Source organism: Paroedura picta, chromosome 1 (genome assembly GCF_049243985.1).
Source record: "Paroedura picta isolate Pp20150507F chromosome 1, Ppicta_v3.0, whole genome shotgun sequence".
Taxonomy (NCBI): Eukaryota; Metazoa; Chordata; class Lepidosauria; order Squamata; family Gekkonidae; genus Paroedura; species Paroedura picta.
In genome coordinates this window covers 134950611-134970220 of record NC_135369.1, presented here as the reverse complement: position 1 = coordinate 134970220, position 19610 = coordinate 134950611, and the positions used below count along the sequence as shown (strand labels likewise).

The 19610-nt window shown below is 40.0% G+C and overlaps 1 protein-coding gene across 2 annotated transcripts in view; it reads right to left on the bottom strand.

Annotated features, from left to right (window-relative positions):
- The window catches only part of MDN1 (midasin AAA ATPase 1), a 136135-nt gene that overhangs the window by 111466 nt on the left and 5059 nt on the right, over nt 1-19610 (bottom strand). The window contains exons 2-18 of one of the 2 annotated variants that reach the window (XM_077304325.1): nt 18161-18387; nt 16414-16638; nt 15051-15158; nt 14711-14903; nt 13813-14028; nt 11129-11260; nt 10632-10735; nt 9350-9464; nt 7849-8039; nt 7492-7573; nt 6636-6731; nt 4944-5056; nt 4592-4740; nt 4433-4493; nt 3340-3545; nt 1779-1882; nt 395-539 (exon numbers count right to left, since the gene is read on the bottom strand). In XM_077304325.1, the coding sequence (XP_077160440.1) occupies nt 395-539; nt 1779-1882; nt 3340-3545; nt 4433-4493; nt 4592-4740; nt 4944-5056; nt 6636-6731; nt 7492-7573; nt 7849-8039; nt 9350-9464; nt 10632-10735; nt 11129-11260; nt 13813-14028; nt 14711-14903; nt 15051-15158; nt 16414-16638; nt 18161-18387 (2467 nt within the window). The remainder of the gene's footprint in view (nt 1-394; nt 540-1778; nt 1883-3339; nt 3546-4432; nt 4494-4591; nt 4741-4943; nt 5057-6635; nt 6732-7491; nt 7574-7848; nt 8040-9349; nt 9465-10631; nt 10736-11128; nt 11261-13812; nt 14029-14710; nt 14904-15050; nt 15159-16413; nt 16639-18160; nt 18388-19610) is intronic. The other variant, XM_077304335.1, reaches the window with a different exon arrangement.

Below are 19610 nucleotides of genomic sequence, written 5' to 3'. Positions count from 1 at the left end.
CAAGTAAAAATGCATCTCTACTAAAATTAGGTCAAGCATGATTGGTAATTGAAATATAACTCTTCATACTAGTGCTACACTAATGTAGGTGACAAAACTTTTTTTTTAACCACTTTATAATAATAGAAGATATGTGAACTTCCAGTATCATCCTAAGGACTAACACATTTTTCAACAGTATAAGGTTTTGTGAGTCAATGCTCAGTTCATCAGAAATTTGACTCACAAAACTTTATACCCTGAATACTTTTGTTGGTCTTTAAGATGCTATTGGATTTGAATTTTTTTATGCTACTGCAGTCTAACGCAGCTACCCATGTGTAACTATCTTTTAGAAGAGTCACTTCTAAAACATTTTACTGCCTGAGAAAAGCTTGCTGGAGAACAACAATACCTGTGTCTCCTCTATCCAGCAACACCAATGAACCAGAGAGCCCTTCAAGTAAACCACTCAAGCATTCTAAAGTTTCTGCTGCAGCCAAGTTAATCTCATCCAGTAGAATCCATTCTCCCTTCTTCACAGCTTGTGCCAGAATGCCCTAAAACAAAACAGAAAAGGAAGGCTGATATATGAGAATAAATCTTCTGATGCCACCCTCAAAATGGAGCATGTTTTTAAAGTTTTGTCTATGTGAAAAGATCAGAAAACATTACACACTGATAATCCTGAATCCATTTCTGATACTAATCTCCCCCACCCTAGCCTCAATAGCATCTATGTATTGAAGTGCTTTCACCTTGAAGTCATAAATTAATTTATAAAGGGTTTTTAATTTTACCCCAATGTTTTTAATACCTAGTCACATGAGCATTTCTTGCTGCCAAAGGATCCTTCCTCATGGCTTGCCATGGGGTGTTTGCCTCTCCTCTTCCTTGGACCATGAAGAAATAGACTAAGGGTGCTATTACATAGGACAAGTTAAAGCAGCCTGAAGTGGGGTGGAGAACTGAGGGCAGATGAAAATACCAGAACATTATTGTGGCACACAGGATCACTGCTGTCCAACATAGCTGTGCTTAAACCACTGAGCCACCCACTCCCATCATGAGCACCACAATAAGGAAGGGAAGTGAGGAACTATCAGTCCTGGGTTGTGTACGGGAATACGGCATCAAACTGGTGAGACAGCGATCAATCAACTTTAGATCATCACTGAAGGTACAAAAGGATCTTATTTTCTTGTATGATTGATTTGGGTAACTGTGTTGGTCAGAAGCAGCAGAACAAAATCTGAATTCAGGGACATCTTGAAGACCAATGAAGATTTATTTAACCATACACGCTTTTGTGTGTATGCAAAGTTCTTCAAATGGTTGGTATTTGAAGAAGTGCGCATGCACACAAAAGTATATACCCTGAATAATACTTTGTTGGCCAAAAAAGTATCCCTGGACTCAAATTTTGTTCTTGGTCACTTGTCAGAACTTCAAACTAGTTGGCAAGTTTTTCCCCAAAGGGGCTCCAAGGCTACTGGTTTGGGAGATTGAAAAATTAACCCTTTGTTTGCCTACTTGTCTATGTGCAATTATTTTCTATATATTTTCCTATAAAACTGGGATTTTTAAAACTCCAAGATTTAGAAACATACAAAATCAGTTCGCTCTGTCTTCCCCATTCCCAATTCCAGATAAACTGCACAACAACTATGCTCACTGATTCATTCTACCGGAAACCTATTCCACCAATGTGCAGTTACATTGTTATCTAATGAAGTTTTTCCATTAAAAAGGCAAAATGAAGCAATGTCCACCAAGGATATAAAAAACAAAACATCTACCTCTACAAATGCAAAGACCAAAGAATTTTCCGTCATCTTCATTTGTTGTTGAGCATGGTTCAATCGAATCCCAAATGCTTCCCACTTTTCCTTCAACAGAGAACCTAGAAAAACAAAGCCAAGCTAGAATCAACATAATGAAGAAAAATACTGAGGTTTATGAATCGACAAATGTTTGGTGTCACCCAGGGCCAGGGCCTTTCCAGTCCTGGCCCCTACCTGGTGGAGTGAGCTCCTAGAAGAGCTAAAGGCTCTGCTGGAGCTGGCTCAGTTCACAGGGCCTGCAAGATGGAGCTCTTCTGTCAAGTGTTTGGTTGTGGCCAATGAACTCCAGTAATAACATTATTTGGGCCCTCCTCTGTATGGACCTCCCCTGAAAGAGGATATGGATGGCAAACTATAAGAGCTACTAACAGCACAATACTATAATTAATAGCCAGCAACTAGTCTGATGGTTTCAATCCTTTTTACAGGTTTTAATAGTTAATAATTGTTACATTAATTGATAAACTGATGTTTGTTTTTATGAATTATTTATGTTTTTATTGAAACTTTTGAAAACTGCCTCAAGTTAGTTCTGTCAAGAGGGATGGTCAAGAAATTGAAAAAAATAAACTAATATTGATTTGGCATAAGTCCAAAACAGGTTTGAACAGTAGCTGTTTGGAAGGTTACTGTGCAAATCACAGGCTCGGTGTGAATAAAAAGAACTGTTTAAATGCTGGAAGAAATCAAACTGTTCTGGTCACTTTTCAACTAGTGCACAGAGTGATAGGCAACACCTGGCACACCTGCCAAATGATGGCATGGCAGACCATTTTGCTTGGCACATGAACTACTTTGCTCCATCACAAAAGCTGGAAGTGTACTCAAGTTAGTTTGGGCCATAGTATAGCCCTGGGACTTGCCTTTGAACAAGAGGTGATGTTATCAACTCAAATTACTCCTGGTTTTATCCTCCAGAGCACTATCAGCTCTAACACAACAGCAGGGGCCATTTCACACAGGCATGCCACACTGCTATTTAGTATGCTCAGAAAGAATCCCCAGAAGCACTCCTCTATAACCAAAACTACTCTGCCTACCTAAGGATTCCCAGTATCTTAACAGATAAAACACAGTGCTGCACTCAGGCAACAAGGGCTGCCTACACCTGCCTTGTGAAATTCCATTGCCAGAACACAGGGCTGGCTCCAGGATTTGAGGAACACCAGGCACAGTGACATCCAAGCTGCCTACTCAAAACCATCCACAAAACTTCAGTAAGTCAGGGGAGGTTTCAGACTGATAGCACTGATAGATTACTTCAAGGCACTACAGAAAAGTTGCTCTGATATTTTTTACAGCATTTTTCATTTTTACAATTCAAAGGAAGCATACCTTAACAAGGCAACTCAGCCAAACATAAGCACTTTTTAATTTAATTAATTTCAGGGTGAAAATCAAAACCTGCCTAAATCTCTGAAATCAAGCTGCTTAAAAGTGCTTCAGCTTCTGCTGAACGGCACTTTCTAGTTAAAGTGTGAAGGCTCAAGCATTTCCTAGTTAGGGAAGGTCTTACCATTTTCTTTTGCTTCTTTATTCACAGCTGATTTATGAACATGCTGCATAAGTTTGAGGAGATCATGCCACCGTTTCTGCCTGTAACAGGTTTGGATGTGCCCCAAAAACGTCTGATTTTGTTTTTTGGAAAATGTCTGAGTGAAAAGCTCTTCAAAAGACTCTCGCAAGGGCATCCATATCACTTTGTTATCCACTGGCTTATAGCTATAAAGAATGTAAAAGTACAAAACATGCATTGAAATCTTCAACAGTGTGTTGCAGTCAAGTAGCATGGAAATGTTAAGGTTCTTTTTTTTAATTAGTCAAGTAATATCACTGTATGCATAAAGCACTCATTTGTAGCCTACCATATACATACAGTATAATTTTTAAAATCTGTGTGATGTCACTACTCAAGAACGGAAAAGCTACATAAAACTGAAATGATCACTTAATAAAGTAATTAGTATTAATAATAAAATAATCAATAAATGTAATTAGACATACAGCCACACTTCAGGACTAGAGCAGAATTGTTTGTAAAGATGCTTTGATTGGAATTTTGTTTGCCTGTAGCAAATATGGTGGGCAGTATTACCAGAAATATTGTACATAACAGTCCTAAACCATTATGAAAAACAGGTTACACCAATAATAGGACAAGCTTTTGACAACAGCAGCATTAGGAGAGCAAAGCAGAATGCAGCATACTAACACAGACTGAACTCAAAATTATGTGATGATATGGCTTATTCAAGAAATCTAGCTAATTAAGACTTAAAACATGATGAGCAGAGAGCCCATGGGATAATTAATGTGGAGCAGTGAAAATATTAAGAAAATACAAAGGATCACAATCACTGAGGAAGTTTGGGAAAATGGGATATTATTTACCCAGGAACCCGTTTTGGTTGTGATTTATGATTTTGGATGATTTATAAAGTTTTGAATTATTATAAAAAGAAGAAATAAAAAGATCCATTAATGATTTGAAATAGCCTGGACAATTCCTATACATTTTGTTTGGACTGGAGTTACCAAAAGGAATTGATGGTTCATTTGTAGTTTATTCAAGTTGACAAGAACAATATACAAAATTATTAACCACTCACCCCCCTAGGAGATCTGCTGTATCACTCTGCTGATTCATATTGACAACCCTCAGGTAGTGTCCTTGAAACAGGAAGCAAAACAAAAAAACACCATAAGTCTCCTTGTGAGCAACCCTAGAATGCCCTGATAGAATTTCCCAGGTTTATGGTACGTTTTACCTGTAATATGGGCCAGGTACTGTACAGCAGATGTTTTGCCTGTCCCTGTTTCACCAACCAACAGCACAGGCTCTCCTTTGTCAACACACACCGCAAGTTGCTCAATTAATACTGAAGATGGACGTGTGGGTGCAAATGTCTGCTTTTTCCTGTCAACATGAAAGTGAAAAATCCCCTATAACACTGCTGCAGTTTTAAGTCTGTAGTGCTTCAAGGCATATCTCCATTACCAATTCCATACATGTATGTTCTCTCTCATGAGGTTCCCTGAACAATCAATTAGAATTGCTAAAAAAGTTACCACAGAATTTGATACTACAAAGCAGCCTGAAAGATTAAAGCCATCAAATACCTTTCCATTAGTAGTGCACGGGTTTGGTTTCTAAACAGCTGGACTCTTCCCACTGTGACTTCTTCTTCCCCTATTATGATGTCCGGTTTATAAAGCTGACAGTAGTATTCAGCCTGCAGAAAACAAAGAATAAAAACATGCACAATGAACTCTGCTTTGCTGTGTTGCCAAGTCACTTCCAACTTACAATGAATCTGTGAATTAATAACCTCCAAAATGGCCTATCATTAATAGCCGTGATCACGTCTTACAAACTGAAAGCAATGACTTCCTTGATCGAGCCAATCCATTTCATGTTGGGTCTTCCTCTTTTCCTGCCGCCTTTGACTTTTCCTAGCATGATTATCTTTTCCAGTGAATCTTGTCTTCTCATCATGTGATCAAAATTTGATAGCCTCATTTTGGTCATTTTAACTTCTCTAGGGAGAATTCAGGCTTGACTTGATCTAGAATCGACTTCTTGGTGGTGGTGGTGGATGGGAGGTCCATGCTATCTGTAAAACTCTCATCCAACACCAAACAATTTTCTTCCTGTCAGTTTTCACATCCATATATCATAATGGGAAATATCATAGAATTCTTTCGATCCCCAGCAATAATTCTCTACATTTAAGGACCTTTGCCAGTTTCTTCATGACTGCCCTCAATATCCTTCTTGGTCGATGGAGCCGAGGAACAGAAAATCTTCAATTCCTCAGCAGTCATTACTTCTCTTTTCTTGATGTTCAGCTGTAATTCCTCCTTTAACCTTCATCAGCAGTGGTTTCAGGCCTTCACTATTGTCAGTAATGAGGTACCATCTCTGTATCCTAAATTGTTTGTTCCTTCAATGTTCACTTCACCTTCATTTAAATCTAATCCAGTTTTCTTTATGACAGGTTCTGCATACAGATTGGGAATTAATATATGTCCTTGGTCTGACAGCTTTGCCAACTGGAAGCCATTCTGGTTCTCCATATCTTGTCTCAACAGAAATCACTTGTCCGGAGTAATGGCTGCTCATCAAAACAATCAGATGTTGTAACAAACCCATTTCTTTTAAAACGATCTGTAGCGCTTCATGATTCACAAAGTAGATACACAAGCTGATTTGCTTTTGAAATTCCATGGTACACTTCTGTAGCCATTGAAAAATTTCAATACGATCTCTAGAACCTCTTCCTTTATGAATCCAGTTTAAACATCTTGCATTTTTCCCCTTCCATCTATGCATCATTTTGCTTCACTATGAAATTCATGTGATCATGTACTACAATATAAATACAGAATGTAGCCTTGCACCATACATAAAGCAATTGTGTATTAAGATGCACTGCATACAAATCAAAGAGTTACTTTGGGGTGACAGTGTCAGATTCTGCCTCATCCCAATGGGATTGTGAACTCTGAACAGTCACTTTGTATCACTAGGTACCTTTTCAACTTCAGAAGCCATACAGCACAGAAAGCGGCTGTTCAAGAAATATACACCTAATGTCTATGTGTGAGTACAAAACTAATTGCATAGTTTTTTAAATCCTAGCTTTTATTCCTTTTTTAAACTACAAATACACAGAAAGTAAAATGAAAAATCCTGTTGATTGAAGAGGCAAGATTGAACACTACCAAACTATTTCATCTGATCAAAATGTTTCTTTCTGCAATGGGACACTGACAAATACCTGTTAAAGGGTGTGACAACTTCTAAAGTACCTTGTGCTTGGAAATGTTCAGCTGGCTCCCAATGACTTCTGCTATCTTCATTTTACTGCTTTGCTTGGACAACATAGCTGTGAAACAGTCCAATGCCTGTCCAGGGGAGGGGGGAGAGAAGGAAAGAGAAATGAATGATTTTCACAGAGAAATCCAGCTGAGGGCAATAGCCCAGTAGCACAAGTATGGCCAGAAGTCTGGGGAGAGGCTGGCAGGGGCTGGAGCTGCTAAGTCAGGGGAGGGCATACTTCTTGGATGGAGAGGTGACAGAGCATGGCATGATTGAGGGCTCTGCCCAGAACCTTCAGACACGGGGACAAGGGTGGAGAAGGATTTAAAGACAGCAACAGAGAAAAGTTCGGCAAGGGAAGGTAACACCCATGCCTGAGAATGTGAGAAGTAACTATGGGAGCGTGGGCTAGGAGAGGGACTCAAGGTGGCTGTGTCAAAGGAGTGCTGAAACTGACCGGAGGGAACCCTGTTTGCTGTACAGAATTTCAATAATGCTGCCATAACCTACGTCATGACCATGGTGCCTGCTTGCTGGGAATGGAAGGTCATAATCCACCAAGTGGGATGTGACTGTCAAGCAAGACCCGACAACCACACTATGGGCAAATTGTTATTTGAAAACTCTTTCCACGAGAAAATGTGGCAAAGACAATGTAACTCCAGAAGCAACCACCACTTCCTAGCAGTGACCACAATCATGTGTATCAGCACATGGAGGAAGCAGCTCTACCTGGGTTGGACAGTTCTCCCCACATTCTCAACCAGCCCATTTACTAGATGCAATTTAACATTTTGTGTCCTTGGGAAAATGTCAATATTATTTGAAACTAAGAGCAACTCATACCTCATGGAAAACATTCAGCACAGTAGAAGGAGACGAATGGTCAAAGCTGTAAGCAACCCTGTTGCACCAATTCAGTAAGTCCCTAAGGTAAAATGAGAAATTTTGTGAAACAGCTGAAGAGCAATGTTCTCATTTAACGCTCCCCCACCTGTACACTACTAAGGCTTCCTTTTATTAATTGCTTGGTATTAAAAAGAAGGCCAGCTCATCACCTTCTCATTCAATTAATGGTTTCTCACTAGGAATTCCAATTGAGGCCAAGAGTAAATGGCCTCCAAAGCTTTAGGGAACAGTTGTCCAGAGATGATTTGTTTCCCAAAGCAAAATATAAATCAGCTTAATTGTATATTACAATACCTCAGAGATAACTCTCTGCCCTCTAAACTTGGCCTTTTGGTTTCTGGTAATAAGTGAGACGCATCTTCAGTTGTGACCTCATCTCCGGAAATGTTATTTTCAAACTGATGTCTGTTGCCAGTAAGTCTAATGTATATGTCTAGTAGGCAATCCATTACTGTAGAAAGTTTAGGGTAACTCTTTTGAAGAACCTGTAAAAACAAAGGACATTATTTCAGCTAAGTGCTTACAATTGCTTCAACAGTAAAACAGCTCCATGAGTTTTGCTCCAATACAGACATGCGGAGTACAATCCTAAACATATCATGAAGAAAATCCCTTTAGTACAACTGAACTCTATGGCCCAAGTTGTTTAATCCTCCCTAGTCACATGTGGAGAGGGACCAAGTCTTCACCCACCGAAGAGAGGTGCCAGACATAAACATGCGGTTCACATTTTATTAGCACCTAAACACACACAAAATTTTAGTATGCAAGTGCCTACAGCAGGTCAACTCTGATTGTATATGGGTTGTCTATTGTGTTTGAATAGCAGCTACTTGAAAAAGAAATCTCATACATGAAGCACAAACATAATCTGATGACTCTGGAAGGGGGGGGGGATTCCAAGGGAAAGGGTAAGCAGCTATCATCCCACCAACATAGTTGTCTGATCTTGACCTGTACAACTATGTTGAGTGTCCCATCTACTGTTTTCATTTTGCACGCCTCTTGAAGGCTCTTCTTACAGACATGTACTTAACTGTTTCTTGTATTTATTCAGGGCTTTATTTAATAAATAGGAACTGCAGTACTTAAGCCTTTGTCCAAAGCCATGCTGAGCAACTGGAAGGCAACTTCAGGCTATTTCAAGTTTAGTCTTGAACTACTGTTCAGCAAAGACATTCCACGGAAGATGGTCTTCTTCGCTTTTTGTAAAAAGTAAACACAATTGCAGATTTGTGTGTTTGTGTGCAAAATATTTGTTTGACCCACTATCAGATGTAATACTCAAATAAGCTAATATGACTGAGAGATACGTGCCATCAAGTAGCTTCCAACTTCTGGAGAACCTATGAATTATCTACCCCCAAAGGTCCTATCACTAACAGCCTTGCTCAGTTTCAGGTGGGCAGCCGTGTGAGTCTGAAGCAGCAGTGTCCAGTGGCACCTTTAAGACCAATGTAGTTTTATACAAGATGTAAGATGTCTGCGATTTATTAGTCCACACATATAGGCAGAGTATGAGCAATAAATTAGTACACAGCATAATAAAGATTTCAATAGATTCAAGGATGATACAAGAGTAACAAGCTGAGTTTATAAGGTTATCATTTGTTTGGGCTCAACTCTAGGGGAAAATCATATGAGAAATTATGAGAGCTCAAGGCCCTGAATCTGGGCTTTTAAAAAGAGCTTTAACCTTTTTGCCCGTGTGACATACTCAGTTTTTACCTACAAATGAAGAGCAAAGAACGCACTTTTAAATTTCCAATGAAAGGATTACACAGCCTCACAATACCTCTTTGAGTTCAGCCTTAGACATATTATCCAGCCGAATCTTCGTCCAGTACTTGTCTAGAAGAGCAGCATGGCTGTTCTGTTGTCTGTACCAACCACCGCTATAACTGAAGACTCTAAATTAATCAAGTCACAAGTTATTTTTCAATGTTGTGGAAGAATCAGAATTGTTATAGCACAGAACAGATCAAGCCTAACCAGTCACAGCTTAGCAGGGGTTCTAGAGACTATTCTGCCTGCAGGCTCATAGGAATCAAAACCCCAAAAACTACCGGCACAAGAAACTTATCTTCATCATCTACAGTTCCCTTACTAATAATGATAATTCTAGGAAAGGACAGCTGGAAAACTGCAGTTAAGAAAGCAGTTGGGAGAGAAGAGAGTGTTTCTGGTTAAGTGACACTATGGAGAAGAGCAGTTTAGAGCTGGTTGAAAAGGGTCAATTGTAGCAAACAATCCCAATTACAGGAACAGGGGAACAGTTCAAAAGTTCAATTGGAGATAAAGTGTCATTAATATCTACCTTACTTTCTTCAGTGTTTTGTTCAAACTATTAATAAAAGTTAACTTCTTGTTTTGTTGAAATGTGGGCTGTATGTTTCAGGGAAATAAACTAATGTACATCTATATGTCTAGGATATGAATACATGATGGGAGTGTGTGAGTGGAACAGTGAATAAGAAAAGAAGCTACGATGGATCAGGTCAACATCCCATCCAGTTGAACACTCTGTGTCACACACTGACCAAAACCCAGGTGCCATCAGGTTGTCCATCAGCAAGGACAGAACTCCAGAAGGCCTCCCACTATCTCCCCCAAACACCAAGGATACAAAGCATCACTGCCTCTGACATAGTGGTCCATCTATACGTTGTGGTTAATAGCCATTGATGGACCTCTTTTCCATAGGTTTATCCCAACCCCTCTTGAAGCTGTCCGTGCTTGTAGCCCCCATCACTTCCTGCAGCAGTGAATTCCACGTGTTTATTACTCTTTGGAAGAAGAAGTGCTTCTTTGAACTCTCAACTCCAACTACTCAGTGAAGTGTCAGAACGAGAGTCTGTTATTAAAGAAGGCTGGGCTATACTGATTGCTGAACTTTCAGTGAACAAGCAAGAAGACCCAAAGTGTGGACTAATCATGGCTCCCCACATACTTAAAAAGATGAGAACTGTGATGGCCTGACCTACGTGTAACCCTGAACCAATGGAATAAGAGGTTTTAGAGAGTGGCAGGTGCGCTGGGTGAGTGGAGAAGGAGCATCACGCAGGACTACTATCTACCTCCTTGTTGCAAAAAGATGGAATCCAGGAGCCACTTTTATACAGTCGCTGCGCCCGGGAATCAAGAGTTCTCCATTTTCCAAAAGAGGAATCAATACAGAGATCTAAGCAAGAGAAAAATCAGAGAATATTTCTTCACCATCAATATTTACAAACTTAAAAGTTCTAATACAGCCATATAGCAATTTCCTCCCTCCCTATCCCAAGTGTGAATCATGCTGTTAGCTTGGTAAATCTATTAAGTGAGTCCTAATGAATGTTTTAATTTAATATACAGTACAGAGCTGAGTGAAAAAATACACACACACACACTCTATAATGCTCAAGCAACAATGTATAAAGACTATGAAACATGATTATTATGTGTGAACACCAGTTAAATAAATTGCTCTTTCTTCTTTTGCAGCTATGGATTCTAATCATAAAATGAGGCTAGTTATGCCTCTCAGTCAAAATGCATTTTTTAGAATGCACCTATAAGAGGCAGAACGGCATACCACATCCAGAGGAGCATAGTCAATATCCTCCAAGAGTATCCAGTGCCCTTTGCTCACTGCCTGGGTCAAGGCCCCTGGTTGCCATACAAATTCACCTGGAACATCTGTACAACGGTACATGCCTAGTAAGACCTATCAAAAATAAAAGCAAACAAGTTAAAGACCTCATCACAGGTCTCTGCATAAATAAAAGATCAATGCATGCAAACACCAAGGTTTCTGAAATATGATTGCTGTTTTTCCTTCTATATATGACATCTTATACTTAATTTGGGTTGGATTCAAAGGTCACAGAAGTAAATTCAACCTGTCTTTGCCTCCCATGGCAGACTACAGAGCTCCTCAAAATACTGATTCTGAGGACCAGGGCCTCTGGGTGGGGATTTGCAGAGGACTCTGGGGAAAAAATGTCCTCCCCTGTTCTGCTAGTACAGAATCTCAGGATTCAATCCTTAAGTTTCTGAACCTTGGAACAGTCTTTGCTTAGGAATATACAATTTACAAATCCACATATTAAAAAAACCCAACAATACACAGGGGAACAAGTATCAGCATAGTATTTAAACAGAAAAGATTACTAAGATGAGCAATGACTATTCAAGGCCGAAAAGCTTTATTAAATTCAAATCTGAACATATAAATAAATTGGTAAGAGAGCGCTGGGAGGAGTTAGGACTCATCACCTACCAATCAGGTAGGCTGCCCTGGCTGTCCCATCCCTAATTGGCCCTAATTGGTCATACATCCAATGAACGGCCAGTCAGGAGGGATGTCCCACCCTTGGCTGTATCCTCCTCCAATTTCTTCCATCTGGAAGGAGTACCAGCCCAGTAAGTGAGAGCTGGAAGGGAGGGCAGAGAGCCTGGGACTGCGGGTCCTGTGGGGGTGGAGAAAGGAGGGAGCCCCTGCCAGCACTTGCCCCTGCCCCGAGCAGCCCCGCCAGGCCTCAGCCCCGCCAGGCCTCAGCAGTGCTGCCAGGGGAGAGAGGCCGTCATGGCCCTGCCAGCACTCCCACCACCCCGAGCAGCTCTGACTGCAGCCTTGCCAGGGCATGGTAGGGGGGGAGGAAGTGTTTCCCTGCAAGTGTTTCTGCACTCCATGCCCCGAAAAGGCCACCCAGGCCTGGAGAGGCCTTGATGGCCTTTTGGAGCGGGGGGGGGGGGAACAGGGGGTTCCTGTCAGCATTCTCCCCCCCTTTCAGGGCAGGGTGGTGGAACACAGTCCCCACCAGTGCTCTACCACCCTGACAAAGAGAACCGCCCAGGCCTGGAGAGGCTTTGGTGGGCCTTTTCAGGATGAGGGAGAGGAGCAGGGTCCCCACCATCACTCCCCTCACCCCCAAAAAGGCCCACCAAGGCCTCTCCAGACCTTGGCAGGCCTGCCCAGGGCAAGGGGAAGGCCTAGCACCCATGTTTTGCTTTTTTGTTAGTTTTACTTTTTAAAAGCAAAACAAAAATGCTAACTGGAGATTGTAATCCTACTTAAAGGTACATCAGGATGGATACAAATTTATATTGGGCAGGCAGAAGCGCACTACGGCTTGTGCAGGGGACAGGGGAAATGTTCACTAATTCATCCTTTTGACTACACCTTGTTGCTCTGCATCCCACTCTCCTTACAATCCTGGATTTTTCTAAAGTGCTTTTCAGGGGACTTAGGGGGCTGCAACGTGAGAGGGAGGGTGACAAAATGCAAACGTGTAAGTGGAACTCTGCTTGCACTTCCTCAGATCTATCAAATGATCTACGTGTACCCAATAAGAAATATTCCTTCATACTGCATCAAGAAGGAAATGGACATGGACAGAAGGGTCAAAATATTCAGAAATTTCGTTGAAGTACTGGAATGACATCAGTTTTGAAAAGTAATCAGACACAGTTTTTTCAACCTAGGAATGCTCCCACTTACAAGAAATGCCAGAATATGCAATGAGTCTATCGTTAGGGGCTGGATATCAGGATCATACTGAAAGATAGATTCAATTCAAAGCAGTGGGATTAAAATCTAAAGACTTGAGACCAGAGTACATGAAGCTGTTTTATCCTACAATTATCTGCCCACCAATTAAGATCTTCACCTGTTCTATGTGCTCCACTGTCATAAGTTTATCAGTAGGGACATCCATCTGTGATATGCTGTCCACACGGAAGTTTGCACCATCTAGCTTTAGGAGCCCAGTTAGGACACTTTTATTTGTATAGGCTTCCAATCTCTCAGTGTCTAGAAAGATTTTATAGTTATTTAGGCCATTTTAGGGATTTTATCTATTTTATTGCTCACATATTACTTTATTATGCCTTTTATCTGAACTGTATACGGTTACAGTCATTCTGATTATGCTTTTTTCCTGCTATGAGTTATTTGCTCCTAATAATGATTCTTTTTGGTTTGAAGTGTTTTAATGCTGATTGATTATACATGTTTTTTCCCCCTAGAGATTATCTTTATGGATACATAGTGATGAAATATATATACTAAATAAAATTCTAACATTAGTACTGAATTCATAATAATTACTTGAATAAGTTTTAAGATTAGACATTATTCTGGTAAACCTATGTAACCACAACAAAAGAACAGGACAAGTATATGTGTCAGACCAGTCAATCCATTTTTGTCTCATTCTAAGTTTATAAACATATTGTAATATTTTCTTAAGCTGGTTTGAAAGCTTTTGATTTTACCTTGCTGTCAGTTTGATCGCCAAGTTGGACTTTTAGAATGTAAGGTGGCTTCATTCTTCCCGTGACTGCTGCCAAGCATTCTACTATCGATGTTTTGCCACATCCTACGGGTCCTTCGAGTAACACAGCATTCTGGGAAGCTACAGCTGTAGCAAGCTTTTGAAGATTTGTACAGGTGGACTCAACCAACACAAACCGGTTCAAGATGCTCTCCTGCTGAGACAGAGGAAGCAGCTTTATCAACTGAGTTTGAGTACTTAAAACAGGATGTTTGAAACAAGCAAGGTCAAGATCCATAGAAAGAAAATTGTTTTTACAGATAGGACTACCTTCAACAGTTCTGGCAGATCTTGGGGCTGTGACGCTCTATATGGGCTTCTAAACTTGCCTGCTAACACCCACTGGCTCCATAAGCAGAACTGGGTTTTTTCCAATACAAGGAGCCTTCTTTTCCCAGTGTTTCCCTCTGTAACAAGGAGCACTGCTGGGGAGAGAAGTGTCAAGCTTTCTCACCCAATTCAGCCCAATCACCATTCACGTTGCCAGTATGAGAGCCCTGCTGACGCAGAATGGAGACTCCCACTCCCACACCAACTATGCAACTGATAAAAGAAGAGCAGGCCTGCAGTACCAAGTTGGAATTATCAGCCCCTCAACTGCATCTCAAAATAACTGAGTTTAGACGGCTACATACTAGTCCACATTTCTGCAGCTCTTTATCAAGCTCTTGGCTCCATTCCCAAGGTTTTCTCAGTAGACGGTCATTCACCTAGAATCTCTATACTTGCTAGCTCCCATTGCAAAAATCCCACTAGCTAATCCAAAATGCTGAATATCCACAACAATAATGACAACTCTTGCAATGCAGCTTGCATATGAATGCTTTACTTTTACTTACATTTACTCCAGGCCCAGAGTTCTGTCTAGGTAGCACAACTCCGCAGACTGCTACTACCTTTGCAGAAAGATCGGCAGATACTATCTCTCCCTGAGTATATTGCAGTCCCTTCTCTTTGTTCCAAAAGGATATGTCTGAGTTGGCCAAGACGAGGGCACGCTCCACATTCTGCACCCGTGATTCTTCTAGTAACCTGTCAAATCCAAAACCAAACTTATTAAACGGTTTCTGAACTAGTGGAGGCAACCTTACAAACATCCATGAAACACTGAAACAATCAACATCCCCCTCCCCTCCAAAATAATATACAAAAGCAGCAAACAACCCAAAAAGGACCTACTTAAGTCTGAAATTTATTAGTTCTTCTGGATTAAAGATCTTCTTCAGGAAAGCCAATCGATTATCATAATTCATACATGTAATCAAAGCTAGACAACTGGCAGTGTACCTAAAGAAAGAAAAATTGTACTTTGTAAGTTAGAGGGGGAGAGAACATGCAGGAAAATAAAAGCATTGTAAATCCTGAACACTGGGGTGTTGTTTTTAGCCTTATAATGGAGGAACCTTTCAGTTGAAGGAATGGAGCCATACAAAATAAAACATTTCACAAGATCAAAGTTTCCAAAGCATTGAATGTGCATCATGCTAAAGAATGCTAATGCACAATTGAAGAAAAGGAGACTTATGTGGCGTTACTCTAGTCTAAGTCTATGAAATTTTATTCATCTTTCTTTGCTGTGAAAATATGTGTTTTTGACAGCTTCATGTTCCCTTCAACAATGGCAGAAAATGGAACTGATGCCAAAGCTTAATCTTCAGACTTTAAATTAACCTGTTTCTAGGACTTTGTAAATATAGCAAGATTCACCAAAAATGCATGCAACCTGCATGCAGCTATAAAACTGACACTGGGTTTATGGATATACTTTGCAGCACAGAATATGTAGGCACATTCTGCTTTTTATCATATTTAGCTCTAACATATTTAGAAACTTTGTATTATAAAAATATGTAAAATAAAAACACAACAGTCCCATAGTCATTTTAGAATCTGATATAAATTGAACAGTAGGGATAATTAGCAGAAAATGCATGAAAGCTTATATATTTAACTGTATCATGCATGGGGCAATTGTCCATGTGATAAATACACAGGTTTTAAGGATAGAAGATTTAGTATTACTGATGGTTCAATCAAACAACAAGTAGATATGATACATTTTATACTTGCTGGCCCTGGACAGTATGAGTATCAGACAATAAAGGCGAACCCTTTAAGCAATGAATTGATGGTAAGGGGTACTGTAACACCCTGTAAATGTAGACGATTTCCTAGTTGTTATTGTACCGGTTTGTAATTATGGGAACTTGTTTTTTTCAGTTAAAGTCTACCAAAATTTTGGCTGCGATTAGTGAAAAGTTATCAGTTCCTTCAATTTTGGGAGGTGATATTTAAGTGACAAAGGACAATTTTAGTCTGATTATGTCAACAAAAACTGCTCTTCTTATGAGTGTAAAGCTTCAGTGAGATCCCAGTCTTGTACATACTGCAGGCTCAAGTCAACCTCATCTAATAATGATAATTTAATCATTATTCTAATATCAATCTAATAATGGTAATTTAGCCCAGACTGACAGGGTAAATGTAAAAAGACACCCAGCTTTATGAACTATATTTACTTACAACAACAATTAAGACTTACCATCGGACCAAAGTATCATGACTCCTCAGTAATGGAACACAAACACTCCAGTCCCACAGCTCTCTGAAAACAGACTGATCTTTTTGCAGGAACTTGTATGCTGCTTCCATGAGATCTCTTAACTTCATTCGTCTCCGTCCATACCGAACCATGTTTGTATCAGAACTCTCCAGAAAGAGTCTTTGGAACACTGGTGAAGTATCCTTAAAATATCTCAGAGCAAATCTACAATCAACAAAGGCAGTGAAAGCAACTGTAACTTGAACAGAAAAAATGAGGAAATTTTCACTTAATCTAACATGTGAAGGCTCATTGTCATCATTTTTAATTCTACAATACCTCAATGTTTACCCCCCCCCTCCCTGAACTTGGACAGAAGTTGATTTTAAAAGTTATAGGTTCTATGGAAAACAAATGATGTTAAATGTTTTAATTATAATAATTGCAGTATTATGATATACTTCCTGATGTAACTCCACACGCTATTTGCACTATGCAATTTTTTGATACTGCATGGTCCTCAGGAAGTCTGTTTTACTTACATCAGAGTGAGGACTTTTTCCATCACAGTCTCGTCTAGGTGCAATGCTGTATCAGAGGAGACCTGGCAAGGTTCTGAAGGGCATGCAAGACTGAATGATTAATCCTTGCTTTCAGCTGTTATTGGTTTGCCAGACATTTTATCTTTTGAACGTTTTCTGGGAGAATGTCAAGATTTTAACTGTTGACATGTTTTAATGATGAAGCTTAAGATTTTGTCGTATTTTTCAAATGTTGTGACCCAGCCAAGACCCACATTGTGGGAGGGGTGGGATATAATTCTCAAAATTAAAAACATTAAATATTGATAAAAATTAAATTCAGCTTTCTCACCACATATTGGCACCTAAACAACAGTGAACTTAACATCCAATAAAGATGTTTGGGGGGGGAGTGCACAATCTGGAGCAGGCCTACTCAAAAGCAAGTTCCATTTTATTCAACAGGGCTTACTCCCAGGAATATGTTCTTAGGACTGCAGCTTTGGGTCATGAATAATTGACACATAAGGTTTCCCACCCCATCCCCCGTAAAAAAATTTTTTTTCCCTTTTTGTCAAAGAGGATGAAGATGTAACAGGTATTCCTCTCTCTTCCCTGAACTGACAGTAATTTGCTGGAACCCAACCATTCTGTCCCATCAACACCTACCAATTCCTTTAGTACAAAGTGTTAAACAAGCCACTCTTGTACTGCTGGAATAAATTTTGCATCTGCAGAAGGCACCATGCATCAAAAGAAAAGACAGTGAAAGAATGACAGGATCCATTCTTATGCTTCATCATTGTCAATGTACAGGTATATTTTTATTCAGCTGGACATTTCACATTCAGATAAGTATATATCAGATGCAGCCTTAAATTCAGTTCCAGAAATATCTAAATCAATTGGAATACTGACCAGGAGACATTAAACTCATTCTCACAAATCAACTGAGCAGAAATAAACTAAGAGCAATAGGCCATACAGGTACATACACATTGCCGCGTTATAAGCTATGCGGCAATTCTTTATCTAAAACAAAAGTATTATGGAAATTGGACCAGTCATGCATATGAACACATGCATATATTCCTAATGCAAACATCGCTTACCAGACATATGCTGTTTTGCCCTACCACACAAAATTCCTTCTCACCTACCGTATGGCTCAGCCCACAGCCTTACTCCAACTAGGTTAGTAATCACACAGATTTCACATGACTTACGGCATCACATCCGGATGATCACCAATAAGTTTGCTCATTGCTACACAGAACCTCTCGTGAAGGTCATGGTTGATCTGGCCACTAGATTTAATAACTTCTGCATTCCTTTCCAACAGATCGAGCAATATTGGACGGAACTGCCGGGTGATCAGAAGAGTGCATTCTTTGTCCAGCAATAACTGTGCTAAGGCATTGAGGATGCACTGACGGTCCTGCTGATTCCAGATCTAAGGGAAACAGAGAAATAGTCCATGGTTAAGCCAGGCTGTCTCAAGTAGGGTTTTGTGAAGTCCTGGGGTTTCTTGACAGCCCTGGAAGGATTTCCTGAATAGGTGAGAATTAATTTTAACATTTTAAAAAATGTGTTAAACGTTTATCAGGGGATATGACCATATATGGACCCATCCTTCCTCCAAAAATGGCTAACGATGGGCCTGGAAGGGGTGGGAAGGGAAGGGGCCCAGAGCGCGTGTACACATAGCTATGCTTCCCAGTCATATTCTTAATGATCGCACTACTTCTGGGGTTTCTCAAAGCCTGAAGGATGTTTCAGGGGTTTCTCAATGGTAAAAACGTTGAGAAAGGCTGGGTAAAACTATGACAGGCCTGTAGTAGCAACAGTAGCACAAACAGTGGAGGGACAGAAATCATGAAGCTAGTGGGAAGAATGAGATAAGCATTCTACCAAAAGCATGCAAGAACACAAAGAAACCCTTTTTTATTGTGTGTATATATATATATGTAAAATAAATCTACTGTTCATCCATCTTTGCCTTCTATCTACAAAGTACTTATGTAACTTCCAGGTACATTTATGACCCTTGTCTCTTCACTGAGGAAACTCCAAGTAAACCTTATTAAAAGAAATGATGGCTCTACTTCATGGGTTGTCTTCTCAGACTTATTAGAATTTAGCATGTGCAACAATGTCATATTAATATTAGCGTGTCAATGCTTACTGGAGCTCCATTCTACCTTCCAGGTCCCCTAACATCCAGACAACAGAGCTAAATGTTAGCTTGTGGGTGTTTTAGGGTTAGTAATCTGTCTGTTTCTATCCCTGTAGCATAAAAAACTTAAAAGAACATTCAAGTAATCATGAATTTCTGTGACAAGACAAGGTTACATTTCTAAATAAGCAAAATAAAACAGGAATCCAGTGGGTACATTGAATGTTTTGTTTCATAATCAAGTCACAGCTGACTTACGGAAGCCCCTTGGGATTTTTGAGGCAAGAGATGTTCAGAGGTGAACATCTCCCCAGCCTCTATGTTGTGATCTTGGACTTCCTTGATGTTCACCAATCCAAATACTGACCAGAACAGATTCCACTTAGTTTTCAAGATGAGATCCAGGTGAACACAAAGAATATTGTTTAAATCAGGGGAATAAAGTATTGTGGGGAATGTCAGTCAAAAAACACAATACTTTACAGAGCCGGTGGCCTATC